The sequence below is a fragment of the Nyctereutes procyonoides genome, unplaced genomic scaffold, assembly GCF_905146905.1.
Source record: "Nyctereutes procyonoides isolate TBG_1078 unplaced genomic scaffold, NYPRO_anot_genome, whole genome shotgun sequence".
NCBI classification, from domain to species: domain Eukaryota; kingdom Metazoa; phylum Chordata; class Mammalia; order Carnivora; family Canidae; genus Nyctereutes; species Nyctereutes procyonoides.
This window is the reverse complement of record NW_026575031.1, coordinates 9,457,744-9,474,268: the sequence shown is the minus strand read 5'-3', so window position 1 is coordinate 9,474,268 and position 16,525 is coordinate 9,457,744. Positions and strand designations below refer to the sequence as shown.

The following is a 16,525-nucleotide window of genomic DNA, read 5'->3' as shown; positions in this document are numbered from 1 at the left end:
CTCAAATAAATAAAAATTTTTTAAAAGGGGGGAGTTCATTAAAGTATTTGTTTATTATTAAGTGTCATGTCTGGGCTTACAGATGTTTTCTGTCAGTTTCTTTTTTTCCTATGAATGCCTATTCATAGCCCAAAACTATCCTTTAAAAGCCATACTTTTCTGTTTCTTTGTAAGTTTTGTGAGTTTGGTTGAGAATTGGACATTTTGAATATTGTAATGTAGTAGCTCTAGAAATCAGATTCCCCCTCCCCAAGAATTGCCACTGTTGCTTGATAAAGACTGCCAGGTGTCTCTTTGTTCAGTGACTTTTCCAAACTGCTTTTTTTTGCAAAAATTTTATTCCTTACTGTTCACTGAAGTCTCTGTCCTTCATCTCTACAGTTAGCCAATGAACTGACAGAGATTTCCTTAAATTTCTTGATCCAGTAAGAAAAGTGAAGAGAAGAAAAAAATATAAACATGTGTCTTTACTAATATCGTGTATGAATTACCTATTAGTTACTTTTGTAAGAAAAGAACATGAGCTTAATTAAGCCCATGATTCTATATGATAAAATAATGCTCTGTAAAGTTAACAGTTTATACTTACCTTGCTATCATATGATGTAAATTACTCAAATAACATAAATTCATGAGCTACACACCACCAATATAATGCCCCTGAATGGAGAAATTATATTTATATCTGCCTCAGCCATTGGTCTGTGAATATTTCATATTTGAATCACAATGCATCATATCTTAAAAATAATAGGTCACAATTACTCCTGATGCAGTTATGTATCCTTTGACACTCAGGGCATCAACACCACCACCCAAAGCAAATCAGATTAACGATGATGACATGAAATTAGCAGTAACTTGTAATTAAAAGGCAAGAATCTCAGCAATCTGAAATCAAAGCCTATTCAAGACTTTATTGATGATGTGCTGATAATACAGCATCTTTTTCCAAAATTGCAGGAATTCCAAAGCTCAGTTGGGAGTTTTGTAATATTAAGTAATCTTTGTGCAGCAGCCAAACTTCTTAATAAATTTATATTAATTAGAGCTCTCAGAAAACACAAATAACTCTTACATTTTAAGGATACCAGTTAGTAATTCTAATGAATTGCTGTGGCCTACAAAAGACTATTGAAGTCCTAGTCATATGTTAAATAACTTGCTATCATTTGAAAGAGTAAAGAAAGGAATTTTATCATTTTGAAGGTTTGATGAAGAGCCCCTATATGGCCCACTCTGAGAATTACTGCCCTGCCCTACAAGAATAACTAAGGAAATTCTCCTATTCAGTTATGACCATTGCTTTGAGCCCTGAAGCCAGACAGTTTAGCTGGCCCACAAGGGGCTTGGGCAGCCATATGCCAGCCTCTATTACTAGATAAAATTGATCGTGGTGTTAGTTCCCTTGCTGTTTGTCCCATGCAGATTAAGTTCAGTCACCTAAAGAAATGGTTGAGTCATTTACCTCTCAGCCCTTAAAATATTAGCTAGATGATTTCAGAGATTGCATCCAGCTCTAAGTTTAGTGATTCTCCTAACCTTAGGGCTGTATTGCTATCACAGAATCCCAGTGAATAGGTGTTATCTTCCCAGCATTAAAGAATATCACTCTTTGGCTTTTAGGAGGGTCTTAGAAGAGTGTTAGTCATTCATTAATCACAGTGAAGATTCCCCCTGGATGATACTACTACTTACTGGTTTCAAGTAAAATGAAAATAAATCTTATCATCTCTTCCAGTTTTATTGTCACCACCAGCTTCCATTAACAGAGCCATTTCTACTGTAGGAGGGTGAGCTGCCCAGTTACTATTCTTGAAGTGTCACCTCTATTTTCCTTTATAGGATGCTAGTGACTAGGACTCAGCCATCCTGCACTAAAGGTGAAAGGTAATGGCTTTATCCTAAAAGAGCTATAATTATGTTCTTCCCCCTGGAAGTGAGAATAGTCTCCTCATCTCCAGGAGACAGGAGTGGAATACCTATGCACAGAGTCTGTCTGCTCCTGTGTAGACAGTAGTGGTCATCTTATCTTACCTGAGAAATGAGAGATCAGAGAATAAACTGTTAATTCCTTATTGGAGCTGGAGATTCTTTTGGTGCTTTTTATTCTGACCCTATTGTAAGCCTCACTGGATCTCAACTTAGTGGTTGCATTTATTTTTTACTGCCCAAATAAAGGAATTCTTGATGTTTCTAGTATCTCCATTATAAGGCAGAGATAGGAGTATAGAAAGCTTTATTTTTTAAAGATAGCCATTATCACTTTAATTCAGAGAGTGATATCCCTCTTGAGGGGCATCATAACAAGACTCTAGCAGGCTATTACGTAAAATGGTAGATCTCAGTGTACTACTTAGTTCAAGCAAGTCAGCTCTGTCGCTTTTTCCTTCCTAAAAACTTGTTTTGTTTCCCAGACGGAGGGTGCATTAACTCTCAAGACTACAGTCTCTCATTTGAACCCTAAAGATTTCGGTACTTCAACAAAATAGACAAGAAATGTGTCTGAACCCACATTGTGATTTTTAAAAAAAGAAATTATACACCTAGCAAGATCATATTCCTGTAATATTGAGGACATAAGCTTAACTAAGCCATTCCAGAGGAGGGAGTTGACTATAAATTGGTCATGTCAGATGAAAACTGGATTCTATAAATGTATCTCAATCTCAAGGCATATTTAATTACCAAACTATGGGAATTATCAGGACACTGTATATTTATTCATTGATTTTAAAGATTTTATTTATTTATTCATGAGAGAGAGAGAGAGAGAAAGGCAGAGACATAGGCAGAGGGAGAAGCAGGCTCCACGCCAGAAGCCCAACGTGGGACTTGATCCTGGGTCTCCAGGATCAGGCTCTGGGCTGAAGGCAGTGCTAAACTGCTGTGCCACCCAGGCTGCCCAGACACTGCATATTTAATAATAAATTTTCTTACTGTGGATTAATCAGGAGTTTTTTTAAGTCCTTATTAAAGAGGAATCCTCTAATTAAATGTTTTCTTGTGTTTTGGGATACCTACGTGGCTCAATCCATTAAGCATCTGTCTCTTGATTTCAGCTGATCCCAGGGTTGTGAGATTGAGCCCTGTGTTAGGCTCCTCGCTGAGTGTGGAGCCTGCATAGGATTCTCCCTCTCCCTCTCCCTCTGCCCTTCTCTCCTTTCCCCCCCTTCTCTCCCTCTCTAAATAAATTATGTATGTATACATGTTTTCTTGTGGTTTTTTTTAGTTTTTTTTATTTCTATTTATTTATGATAGTCAGAGAGAGAGAGAGAGAGAGAGAGAGAGAGAGAGAGAGAGGCAGAGACATATAGGCAGAGGGAGAAGCAGGCTCCATGGACCGGGAGCCCGACGTGGGATTCGATCCCAGGTCTCTAGGATCACGCCCTGGGCCAAAGGCAGGCGCTAAACCACTGCGCCACCCAGGGATCCCTGTTTTCTTGTGTTTTAAGAGCATTCTTTGCTGCAAAGCAGCCAGCCAGTGATGAACACAATTCATCGCTAACTGGATATATCATGTTTTTATTGTTTCTCCACCATACTGAATGTATTCTTACCCTTTGAGGTGCCCACGGTCTGCAGATGATGAGCGAAAGCACCCTGTTCTGTGTCTTTTCTGTGGAGCTATACTATGTTCTCAGAACATTTGCTGCCAAGAAATTGTGAATGGGGAAGAGGTCGGAGCTTGCATTTTTCATGCACTTCACTGTGGAGCTGGAGTCTGCATTTTCCTTAAGTGAGTAGTGAGTGTTCTGGAAGCTTCATAATGAACTTACAGAATCTGAATCCGATCTGGAGGCTATTATGGTAGGACAGTGTGTTGATAAAAAATGGTCTGCCAAAAAAAAAAAAAAAAGAAATGGTCTGCCAGAAGTTAAGAGTATAGACTTTTTATTCATATGAAATTGCATTTGAGAAGATACTGCAGAATAATTTTTGTTTTAAAAAGGGACTCTGTTGACATTTTAATTATTTGTGGCATATTTTAAAGATGATCGACTTTGTATTGATTACTCTGGTATTGTAGAACACTCAGATGTAGTGAGAGGGATCAGAGTCCTAACACTTCTATTTTTAAAAAGCACCTATACAAAGTTGTCCTTTGAATATTTTCATTTTCTTCATTTCCTCTGTCAGGCAACCATTGTTTTCTTTGGTCTCTTAGCGAAAGACTGAGAGGTAGACAATAGTTACTTCATGCTTAGGAAAGAAGATTAGAAGTTCCCTGAGAGAAAATTCAAAGTGGTTATGTGTGCTTTTTCTTTCCATTCTCCCCATGTAATGTAGTTTTTGTTTATGTAAGCCCAAATATCTCACTAACTATGAAATGTATAATTACTGCTTGTTGGCATCTGTTGGAACAATGGGAATAAATTCATAGAGGCCACACTCAGACACCTATTTTCTTCTTTTTTTTTTCCTATTTTCTTCTTTTCAGAAATTTACAACAAATAAACCCACTGCCTACTCCAACTGTTTATTTTGTAACATCACTCTGTAGTACTTATTCCTTTTGTACACATGCACACAAACAGTATTTTTTATCTTCATTTCTATCTATAAGGACCCCAGGTAACTTCAAAGTGGCAGTGGTTCTTTATAATTTGCACTGTTGGAGACTGGTTCTAACCAGAAATGGCTTGACACTTCCCTAACTGACCTTATTTCTGGCCCAAAGCTATCAGAACAAGAGATGTTGTTCTGTCCTTCTGCTCCTTCCCTACTCCAGGTTGTAGGTCAGGAAACAACAGAAACAAGCCCAGCCATCATTTTTCCAGGGTACCTATGGCTCAAGTAGGACAGCTTCCTTCCTCTCAATAGATTCAGGCACTATTAATGGCCCCATTTCCCTAAATCCATTGATCCTTTCCCATAACTTCAATAAAAATAGCAGTGTTCATTCTATTTTATTCAGAAAAAATACAATTTAATCTATTTGTCTGTATTTATTGTCTCCCTTACTGAATTCCCAACAGATATTGGCATGTCTTTTCTCTAGATTAATTTTGATGCAGTGCCTATCATTTGTACATATGCACTTAATATTTCCCTTTGGTTGTTTTGTCCTTCAGAATCCGAGAATGCAGAGTAGTCCTGGTTGAAGGTAAAGCCAGAGGCTGTGCCTATCCAGCCCCTTACTTGGATGAATATGGAGAAACAGATCCTGGCCTGAAGTAAGATTGGTTTATTTATTTTTCATTTTAGTCATTATTGTACATGGATGGTAACAGTTCTTTAACACAAAAACTAGTGCTAAATATTGAGAGAGATTTTTTAATACGTGCAAGTTAAAAATATTAAATATGATACCATCCTAAATGTAGCATGTAATTTTGAACAACTTTCTGCTTCTCTAGAATGTGAGGGTAATACTTCTCCAAAGTTAAAAATACCAGCCATCCTAATATTTGAATGTTATGTTTTTTTTTAATCAATCTATCTTCAGAATTACTTAGAAGGTTTAAGTCTTTGGATTAAGGTAGAAAATAGCTGAATGGTGAAATTAGTTAATGACTGAGGAGAAGAAATTTGAGTTGTTCCAGAAAGGTACAAAGAAGCAGAATTTTTTACTTAATTAGGCAATTTGAAAATACTCAACCAAGGCAGCCCGGTGGCTCAGCAGTTTATTAGCGCTGCCTTGAGTCCAGGGCATGATCCTGGAGACCCAGGATCAAGTCCCGCATTAGGCTCCCTGCATGGAGCCTGCTTCTCCCTCTGCCTGTGTCTCTGCCTGTCTCTCTTTCTCTTTCTCTCTCTCTCTCTCATGAATAAATGAATAAAATCTTTTTTAAAAAATAAACCGTTAAAAAAAAAAAAGAAAGAAAAAATACTCAACCAGCTGAGATACTTTGAGTGCCTCCATAATGAGAATTTCACAGTTCTCTGTAATTGCAATAGCAGTTAGTCATTTTGGATTAGCTGCTCTACAGTGTCACAAACTGTACAACCTTAGAATTGATGTTTAAATATCTGCTAATCACTAGCAAATTTGTTATGTCCTAAGAAAAACAATAAGCAAATATTTCTGAGCAGCAGAATATAATTTGAGGGCTTAGAGTTACACCTCAAACTTAATCTCTACTATACAAAGACCAGAAATGAAAGCTAAATAAACTGTATGAGGCCAAAAAGCCCCATCAGACTACCCAAAAAAGAATAAATAGCTGCTTCATGTTATAAACCTCACTGTTCATTTAAATGGGGTCTCATAATGCCCATGATATATACTTTGCCTATTTTCTGAATAATTAAGGAGTAACTTTCTGCTTCATCAGCTAAGTAACCTATTAAGTTCATGGTGACCAGAGGTGAGGGGAGAATATCCCTTTTAAAACCCTGTCCTGCACCAATAAAAAATAAATTTATTATTTAAAAAACAAAAAAACCCTGTCCTGGTGATTCTTCTCAGCTCTAAGACCATCTCAAGAGTTTGGACTAATTTAGGCAATAAAGATGTGGCAGTTATTTGATTTGAACTTACATGTTGATTGTTTTGTTTCATTTTCTTTGAAGGAGGGGCAACCCTCTTCATTTATCTCGTGAGCGGTATCGGAAGCTCCATTTGGTGTGGCAACAGCACTGCATTATAGAAGAGATTGCTAGGAGCCAAGAAACTAATCAGATGTTATTTGGATTCAACTGGCAGTTATTGTGAGCTTCAACTCTGCCTTGGGACAATCATAAATGAAGACAGTAATGAAGACCGATTCAAAATTATGGAGATCTTTCTGAGGGCTGGGGAAGGGTTGGAGGATCTTTTGCTCTATGTCCACACTCATATATATCAATAAAATATTCCTTAACGGAGTATTGCTTTCAATTAGTGAAAATATGCTTAGTGGAAAAAAAGGACATTGATTAATCTGTTTTATGTTCCAGAACACTAAAAATGCTTCTTCATCCCAAGTGTCTGATTCTGCTATTTCTAGAAAATTCATTTCCCTTCGTAATCTGTCCCACCTCATTTCATTTCATCCACCTGGTAAATGAAGTCACCTTAAGCAATTGTGGACATTTTTAATGTTGGTTAACTCTTCTAGTTTTACATTTGGTATCTCCCACACACACCCAAGTTTAGTTTAGTAACACTGACAGGATTCTAATCTGTGGTAGTTTTTCCTTGCAGCTAAAGAGGAATTGCAGAAGCCATGCAGTTAAGAAAGTTTTTAAAAGAGTAAATTTGTTTATTGTCTCTCTTCTAAGGAAATACCCCTAATGTGCCACTTACTGTTTCAGCCAGAAAGTAAATCTTTCTATGGACAGACTTGCCATTTCTAAGGCAAATTTCTGCCAGTGTGGAAAAGCTTTATCCCCCCACTATAGACCTCAAGAATAGGATAGGATAGGATAGGATACTCTATTCATTATTTATCCCCGATGGGCCAAAGAAACTGTAGTCCCCACATCTTACCACAAATAGCTTTGTTGAGTTTTAAAATTATAATACTTCGTGTTTTCCCAAGGCAAATTTCTAAAAAATGAGTTCACTTATCTTGTTTGTGGCACCATCTTATTTGACTCTTAAAAACCTGATGCAGTTCTGATGTAAACTATCAATAGAATGAGGATGAGAAAATTACCCCCAATGAAGGGATCATGGCAGCTGTAAATTAGAACAATCAGATTGAAGGCAGTACCATAATCTTCTATGTCTTTGTAAAAGACAAATCCTTCAGTTGTTACCTGTGTGGTACCTTTTCATAAACTCTGGTTTTATGACTAGTACAGACAACCAAAAAGCCATGTGATCAGTGGTCTTTGTCCTGTTATAATATGCTGTGGTTGAGCCATCTTGTTTATAAATAATAGAGCTCTCCTGAATCTGTGCATAAACTTCTTGATTTTTGGCTTTAACTTTTTATATTGAGAACTTGTGATATAAACAGAAGAAAAACTGAAACCTTCCATTTTAGCTTCTGTTGTCTCTGTAGTAACTTTAGAAATTTAAAAGATGCATTCAAAGACCATCTGATTTTGCCTTTGGTGACTACTGTCATATATGTGTGTAAATGTTTTCCCTATCTTCTTTTTGCTCAGCAAAGGCAAAGATAAAAATATATTTGAAAAGTTATTGATGATGCACGTTTGGGGTTAGATTTTTTTTATATATATATATATATTCTTAATGTAAAGTAAAGGTGGGTTTTGCGGTAAAGGATTGGCATGAATAGGCATCAAAATCACAATCATGATTTTCTACTTGAATAATTATTATTCAGAAGGTATCAGGAAATAGATACAGCTCTACTGAACAATTTTTAACAATTGATAAGTGAGAATCAGAAAATTTGGTATTCAGCTTGTCCAGTTTGCCAGTATGTTTAAATGATTAGAACATCTCCCTTTATTTCTCATAAATGTTTTTGGATGCATTGTCTGACTGGGAAATCTGCGCCACAATAGAGAACAGAAGATGCTGACTTCTGCCCTAACTGATCAGCCCCAATTTAGCAGAGACAAACTGAATTTTTATTTATATTTTTTTTATATTCACTTCATCAGTCCTGGGGTTATGCTCTTAAGCTGCCAGAGGGACTACCCTGTAATGGCCAGTCAGACATTTACTGCCAAAGAAACCGTTCCATATTGAGTTCCACTTCTGAGATTGATTCAGACCCCTGCACTGGAGATGAACATGTCTTGGTGCTGCCCCCAGCCCTAGGGATTTCTAATTTTATTCAAATATAGTGGTTTGCCTTCATCATTGCAAACAATTTAATTATGCTTATGGAGTTTACTTACAAATGAGCAAAAAGTCACTTTATTTTCATTAGTGTAGTATGTGGGGGAATGGTTCAACAGGATGGCTCCAAAATTGTGTTTTTCTAATGTTTTTGGTGAGAGGCTGACAGGAATTTTAATGATACAGTGAAGAAAACCCTATATCTGTATAATTAATTTATTTTGCCTGGTGTATGGGCTGTGAGTTCACCCATTAGTGGTCATTTGTCATTTCACAACAACTATGCATTTTGGTTCACTGTGATGATCTATATCTAGTGACTGCAACATGTTTATACCACTGATTCAAATTCCATCCATGATGAAGTTATACAAATAATGCATATATTGATATCTTTTATTGCAAAATGTAAATTTAAAACTTGTATAATGTTCTTGTGCTTTTTGAAATAAAATATATGTGTATATTTACAAAGAAAAAAGGGACTTCTCATGTTTGGGGATTTGGGTTTGAAGTATAAAAATATGTACCTAGAAAGGAACTCTAATTAAATGTTACCTTTGTCAGCCCAAATTCTTTTTTTTTTTTTTTAAGATTTTATTTACTTATTCATGAGAGACACAGAGAGAGAGAGGCAGAGACACAGGCAGAGGGAGAAGCAGGCTCCATACAGGGAGCCTGACGTAGGACTCGATCCTGGGTCTCCAGGATCAGGCCCTGGGCTGAGGGCGGCGCTAAACTGCTGCCCCACCAGGGTGCCTGCAAATTCTTTAAAAGACAGAGATAGGTATTTGGTATAAAGGTCTCCAAACTTTTTGACCATACATTCCATCAGTAAATAATTTTTAAGCACACACTCACTATAGAGAGAATTTTTTCTATTCAATACTAATATATTCAGTACATTTTAAGACATTGCCCAAAAATGGAGATTTTAAAAATCAGCTGAAGAATAGAATATTTCTGTTTAAATATCTTCCAAGTGAATCTATGCATCTCTTTGCATATGTACACCCCATTGAGGACATAACTATCTGTTCAGGAGGACTCTGCAATGATCAGAATGTTCTCTGGATTCCAATGTGATAGTCACTGTCCCCATGCAAATATTGAACATTTTGAAATGTGGCTAGTGCAACTGAGGACCTGAGTTTTTTAATTTAATTTTAACTAAACTTAAATTGTCGTATGTGGCTAGTGGCTACTATACTGGACAGCATAAGTCTAGTATAATGGTTCTCAGACCTAACTGTGTTAGAATCACCTGAGGAGCATTAACAAAATCTAAGTTTCTGGATTTCAGACAAGCCCCGGTGGCTCAGCGGTTTAGCACCACCTTCAGTCCAGGGCCTGATCCTGGAGACCTGGGATCAAGTCCCATGTCGGACTCCCTGCGTGGAGCCTGCTTCTCCCTCTTCCTGTGTCTCTGCCTCTCTCTGTGTGTGTTTCTCATGAATAAATAAAATCATAAAAAAAAATAAAATTTCTGGATTTCACCCTTGATCCTGAATCAGAATATCCTGAGATTGAGCCTTTACAAAACCATTATGACTTCCTTCTGTTTCTAAACCATTACTCTTAAAATTTAGAGCTTTCTTACTTTTTACCAAAGTGATTTTAGTCTAAGTGCCAAAGAGCCTCAGAGAGAAAAGTAGATCAGAGAGGGGGAAAAGTGCCAAACGTAGGTAGTTGAAATTTTTCATTTTGAGTTTCTATTTAAGCTTTCATGTAAGGAAAGTGTATCTAGAGTTAAAAACCAAAAAAATCATTGCTTTAGTATTAAGATTTTATGATATTCTAGGAGGGCAGTAGCACTGAAGGCAATGAAGAAAAGTGTTTTATCAAAATACAAGGCACTTGTAAATGGCAGGAAGAGGTCACTACAGAGTCTTTTCTGTGCTTAGAGTAGCTGGGCACTACTGAGAAAAACAAATCCTACAACCAGGCAAGTTTTCAGTTTGCATTAAAATTTAAAACCTCTGGGGCACCTGGGTGGCTCATTTGGTTAAGCATCTGACTCTTGATTTCAGCTTGGGTCATGAAATAGAGTGCCACATGAGGCTCCATGCTGAGGGTGGAGCCTACTTAGGATTCTCCCTCCCTCACGTTCTGCTCCTCCCCCATCCATAAGAGTGTATGTGTGTGCTCTCTCTCTCCCTCTCTCACTTTAAAAAAAATTAAAGCTTTTGTACAACAAAGGGCACCATTAATAAAAAGATACCGAGGTAGGTGCTGTGATCATCACATCAACAGTACAGCTTCTGAATTTTTTCAAAACTCTTCCTGAAAACCACGTACACTAATCAGGATAACAAAAGAAAAAAATCCAAAGTTTAACAAAACAAGGCAGCCCAGAATCTCCATGAACTCCCAAGTATAGGCAGATATATCCAAATCCCTAAGATCAGCAGGTGTGTAGTGGAAGTAGTGGAAAGTGAAAGGGGTTACTGAATAAGAGTTGCAGAACTGAGAAATTGCCAACCACCTCCAAGTGGAAAGAAATCCACTCAATAGAAAACCTGGACACTCAGCACTGAGAATTGCCAGCAGAGCTAACCAAAGTCCTCACATGCTTTGAGCATGGGTGAAAAACTGCTCAATCTTGAGAAAATGTGGTGGTCTAAGTCCTCTACATTCTTATAAATAGCCATTAAATACTGCCTTCAGTACAGAAAGCCTCACCTTATGAAAAACTGCTAAAAACAGAAACCAGATTCAGAATGGCAGTAATACTATGGGTAAGAAAGTTCAGACTGTATACATGAGTAATACATAATCTAGTATTAAATTCAGAATGGATGAAAGACCTAAATGTGAGACAGGAGTCCATCAAAATCCTAGAGGAAAACACAGGCAGCAACCTCTTGGACATCAGGTATAGCAACAAAAACAAAAATGAACTATTGGAATTTCATCAGGATAAAAAGCTTCTGCACAGGGCAGCCCAGGTGGCTCAGTGGTTTAGGGCCACCTTCGGCCCAAGACCTGATCCTGGAGACCTGGGATCAAGTCCCACGTCAGGCTCCCTGCATGGAGCCTGCTTCTCCCTCTGCCTATGCCTGTGCCTCTCTCTATCTCTCTATCTCTCATGAATAAGTAAATCTTAAAAAAAAAAAAAAAGTTTCTGCACAGCAAAGGAAACAAGCAATAAAAGTAAAAGGCAGGGATGCATCTGCCTTCAGCTCCAAGTGTCATCCCAGGGTTCCAGGATCGAGTCCCACATTAGGCACCCTGCGGGAAGCCTGCTTCTCCCCCTGCCTGTCTCTGCCTCTCTCTGTGTGTCTCTTTATGAATAAATAAATAAAATCTTAAAAAAAGAAAATACAAAAAGGCAGCTTACAGAATGGGAAAAGATATTTGCAAATGACACATCAGATAAAGGGCTAGTATCTAAAAATCTATAAAGAACTTAACAAAATCAGCACCCAAAAGACAAATAATCCAATCCAGAAATGGGCAGAAGACATGAAGAGACATGTCTCCAAAGAAGACATACAAATACCCAACAGACACATGAAAAAATGCTCATCATCACTCGGCATCAGGGAAATACAAATCCAAATCACAATGCGAGACCACGTCACACCTGTCAGAATGGCTAAAATTAACAACACAGGAAATAACAGATGTTGGCAAGGATGGAGAGAAAGTGAACCTCTTACACTGTTGATGGGAATGCAAGCTGGTGCAACCACCTCTGGAAGACGCATGGAGGTTCCTCAAAAGTTAAAAATAGGACTACCCTATGATCCAGCATGGATAGAGAACAAACTGAAGGTTGATGGAGGGAGGTGCGTGAGTGATGGGCTAGATGGGTGATGGGGCAATTGTTATGATGAGCCCTGGGTGTTCTGTGTAAGTGATCAGTCGCTAAATTCTGAAACCAATATTACACTATATGTTAATTAACTAGAATTTAAATAAAAATTTGGAGAAAGTAATATATTAGCAAAATGCTCTATTTAAAGATGTAAGTACAAGAGAGTACTGAGTACTTGACATTAAAAATAGAGGAGATAGGGGATCTCTGGGTGGCGCAGCGGTTTGGCGCCTGCCTTTGGCCCAGGGCGCGATCCTGGAGACCCGGGATCGAATCCCACGTCGGGCTCCCGGTGCATGGAGCCTGCTTCTCCCTCTGCCTGTGTCTCTGCCCTTCTCTCTCTCTGTGTGTGACTATCATAAATAAATAAAAAATAAAAAAATAAAAATAGAGGAGATAGGGCGCCTGAATGGCTTAGTGGTTGAGTGTTTGCCTTCGGCTCAGGTCGTGATCCCGGGGTCTTGGTATTGAGTCCGCGGAGCCTGCTTCTCCCTCTGCCTGTGTCTCTGCTTCTGTGTGTGTGTGCCTGTCTCATGAATAAATAAATAAAATCTTTAAAAAAAAATAGAGGAGATACTCTGAGCTGTGAAGCTAAGAATGTTTTCTTGACCCATACCTGTCCCTAATGGTCCACAAAATTTGCCCAGCACCTCCCCCTAATGGTCCACAAAATCCATCTCATTTAAAAAAGAATATAACTATACTGGTTAATTTTATGTATCAATTTGACTGCCCTAAGGGATGCCTGAATAGCTGGAACAACATAATTTCTGATGTATCTGTGAGGGTGTTTCTGGTAAATATTAGAATTTGATTCAGTAGACTGAGCAGAAAGATCTGTCCTCACCATAAAGAGATCTGTGGTTGGGCCTCATCCAACCCACTGGGGATCCAAATGGAACAAAAAGGTAAAGGAAGAATGATTCCCTCCCTCTCTTTGGGCAAGGATGTCTATCTTCTCCTGCTCTCAGACTTTGGAGCCCCTGGATCTCAGGCCTTTGGACTCGGACTGAATTATACCACCAACTTTCCACCAAGGCATATCCCAGTAAAGCTGTTAGATCTTAAGAGCAAGAGAGACAAAACCATTTGCAAGATTTGGACATGTAAGCAAAAAAGTCACTCATAAGATAAAGTCAAATTGGCATTAGACTTCTTAGAAGCAACATTTTTTAAGGATATTCAATACAAGGCTTTGAATTGCCTAGGTGGCTCAGTCAGTTAAGTGTATGGGTCCTGTTTTCAATTCAGGTCATGATCACATGGGTTGTGAGATGGAGCCCTGCATGGGGCTCCATGCTCTGCGTGGAATCTGCTTGGATATTCTCTCCCTCTGCTCCACCCCCACTCACTCTCTCTCCAAAAATTAAATAAATAAATCTTTAAAAACAAAAGAATTTTCAAGAGTTTTTTTTAAAACATTTTCTTAAGATTTTATTTATTTATTCATGAGAGACATAGAGAGAGAGAGGCAGAGACACAGGCAGAGGGAGGAGAAGCAGGCTCCATGCAAGGAGCTCGACGTGGGACTTGATCCCAGGATTTGGGATCAGGCCCTGAGCCAAGGGCAGATGCTCAACCACTGAGCCACCCAGGCATCCCTTCAAGAGTTTTTAATTTTTTTTTTTTATTCATAGAGACAGAGAGACAGAGAGAAAGGCAGAGACATAGGCAGAGGGAGAAGCAGGCTCCATGCTGGGAGCCCGATGTGGGACCCGATCCAGGGTCTCCAGGATCACGCCCTAGGCTGCAGGCAGTGCTAAACCGCTGCGCCACCAGGGCTGCCCCCTTCAAGAGTTTTTATATCCAATCAAACTGTCCAGGCATAAAATCCACACAATAGTTAAAAGTATGTTAATACTCAGGAAATATTTTTCCCATGAGCCTTGATTGAGGAATTTGCCAGAATTTAGCAGAAAATACCATATTTTCAGATAATCACAAAATGGTTATAGAAGCTTTGGCATACAGTCCAGGGGTTGAATGTTGTGAAAATTGAGATTAAGGAGGGTATGGGAAAGGTAAAATCAGATGCTCTGATAATGTAAAATTAATACAACTAACAAAAAATGGGAGGAAAGTAATGATTAGGTACAAAGTTAAATAAGCTAACTGTATCAATGGTATTAGCTAAAAGGAAAAAGATACCACTTGAAGCTGACAAAAAAAAAAAAACTTTATGCAAATTGACATTAGGATAAAACTTTCTCACTAGTGAGAAAGAAGGCACCAGTAAGTAGTTTCAAAATTGCTCATATGTTAGGGAAGCAACAGATGGTTTTAAAGAAAGAGTACTTAAAATATTACATAAAGATGTTAGTATAAAGTTTACGACTAGAACTATAATGCAACACCAAAAGGGAAAAAAAGTAAAAGAAAATAGGCTACATAGTAAAACAATATAACAAAATGCAGACCAATCTATAAATGAAAATAGGCTCAATTCCCTTTAAAAAAATTAGATGAGCTAACAAATAGATTCAGGTGAAAAATAAAGAGACAAACATAATTTTTATTTTTTTATTTTTTTAAAGATTTTTTATTTATTTATTCATGAAAGACACAGAGAGAAAGAGAGAGGCAGACAGGCAGAGGGAGAAGCAGGCTCCATGCAGGGAGCCCAACGTGGGCCTCGATCCCGGGACTCCAGGATCACGCCCTGGGCCAAAAGCAGGTGCTAAACCTCTGAGCCACCTGGGGATCCCCCAAACATAATGGGCAAAATATTTTGGTATTTCTTCAAAGAAGATACACAAATTTCTAATAAGTACATGACAAAATGCTCAACATCATTAGTCATTATGGAAATGCAAATCAAAACCACAATGAGACACCACTTCACACCCACTAGGATGGCTATTAATCAGCAGGACAGATAGTAACATGTTGTCAGTAGGATGTGGAGAAATTGGCACCAAATACAGGCAGTCCTCACTTTGCACGGTAATGCAAACTGAAACCATACAAAACATTCTTAATAATCAGTGGGAAAGATTGTGATTGTTCCACCATCTTTACAAATTTTGATGGAAACAAACTCTTATAAGTGTATAAAGAAGTAAAAATAGTGAAACTAACATTTATTTAATAGTGACACTAACACTTTTTTTTTAAGATTTTATTTATTTATTCATGAGAGACACACAGAGAGAGAGGCACAGACATAGGCAGAGGGAGAAGCAGGCTCCATGCAGGGAGTCTGATGTGGGACTTGATCCCAGGACTCCAGGATCACGCCCTGAGCCAGAAGGCAGACGCTTAACCCCTGAGCCACCCAGGCATCCCGAAACCAACATTTATTTATTGATTTATAACATTAGAGTCATTAAAAATTAAATATTTTATTTCTTTTAAAAACTTAGGAAAAACATCGAGTGCTTGCCTTTTTGTCTGTATAATTTACGATACAGGGATCCCTAGGTGGTGCAGCGGTTTGGCGCCTGCCTTTGGCCCAGGGCACGATCCTGGAGACCCGGGATCAAATCCCACGTCAGGCTCCCAGTGCATGGAGCCTGCTTCTCCCTCTGCCTGTGTCTCTGCCTCTCTCTCTCTCTGTGTGACTATCATAAATAAATAAATAAATAAATAAATAAATAAATAAATAAATAAATAAATAATTTATGATACAGAGTGAGCATCTTTTCTATGCCCTGGCAAATTGTCATTCTAAGTTTCAATTCACCTCCATCCAACATTTAATCCTTTGTGTTTTCAGTGTTGTGAAATACTTCTAGGAGTTCCTTTCATGTTAAGTTTTGTGCCAGGAACCTTTTTTTTTTTTTTTTCTGGGATGCTAGCCATAACCGCTTATTTATTTCAATAAGCTTGTCTTCACTGAGTTCCTCTGACTGCATAGCTAGAGTGTCTCAAGCAGCAGCAGTTTCCAACAATCCCACAGTTCACTATTTCTTCTATAATTCCTGAATAACTTCTATGACATTTATATTTGACCCAAATTTCACTTCCAGCATTATCACTCTAGTGTCTTTATTGCACTTTTATTTTCATTGGCCAATTCC

General features: G+C 38.1%; 1 protein-coding gene across 2 annotated transcripts in view; it reads left to right on the top strand.

Annotated features, from left to right (window-relative positions):
* Positions 1 to 6,810, top strand: part of UBR1 (ubiquitin protein ligase E3 component n-recognin 1) — a 138,838-nt gene extending 132,028 nt beyond the window's left edge. For both annotated transcript variants that reach the window (XM_055316814.1, XM_055316815.1), the window contains 3 exons: positions 3,569 to 3,739; positions 5,076 to 5,177; positions 6,517 to 6,810. In XM_055316814.1, coding sequence (XP_055172789.1) covers positions 3,569 to 3,739; positions 5,076 to 5,177; positions 6,517 to 6,658 — 415 coding nt within the window. In that variant the 3' untranslated portion in view covers positions 6,659 to 6,810. The remainder of the gene's footprint in view (positions 1 to 3,568; positions 3,740 to 5,075; positions 5,178 to 6,516) is intronic.
* Positions 6,811 to 16,525: the final 9,715 nt, after the last annotated feature.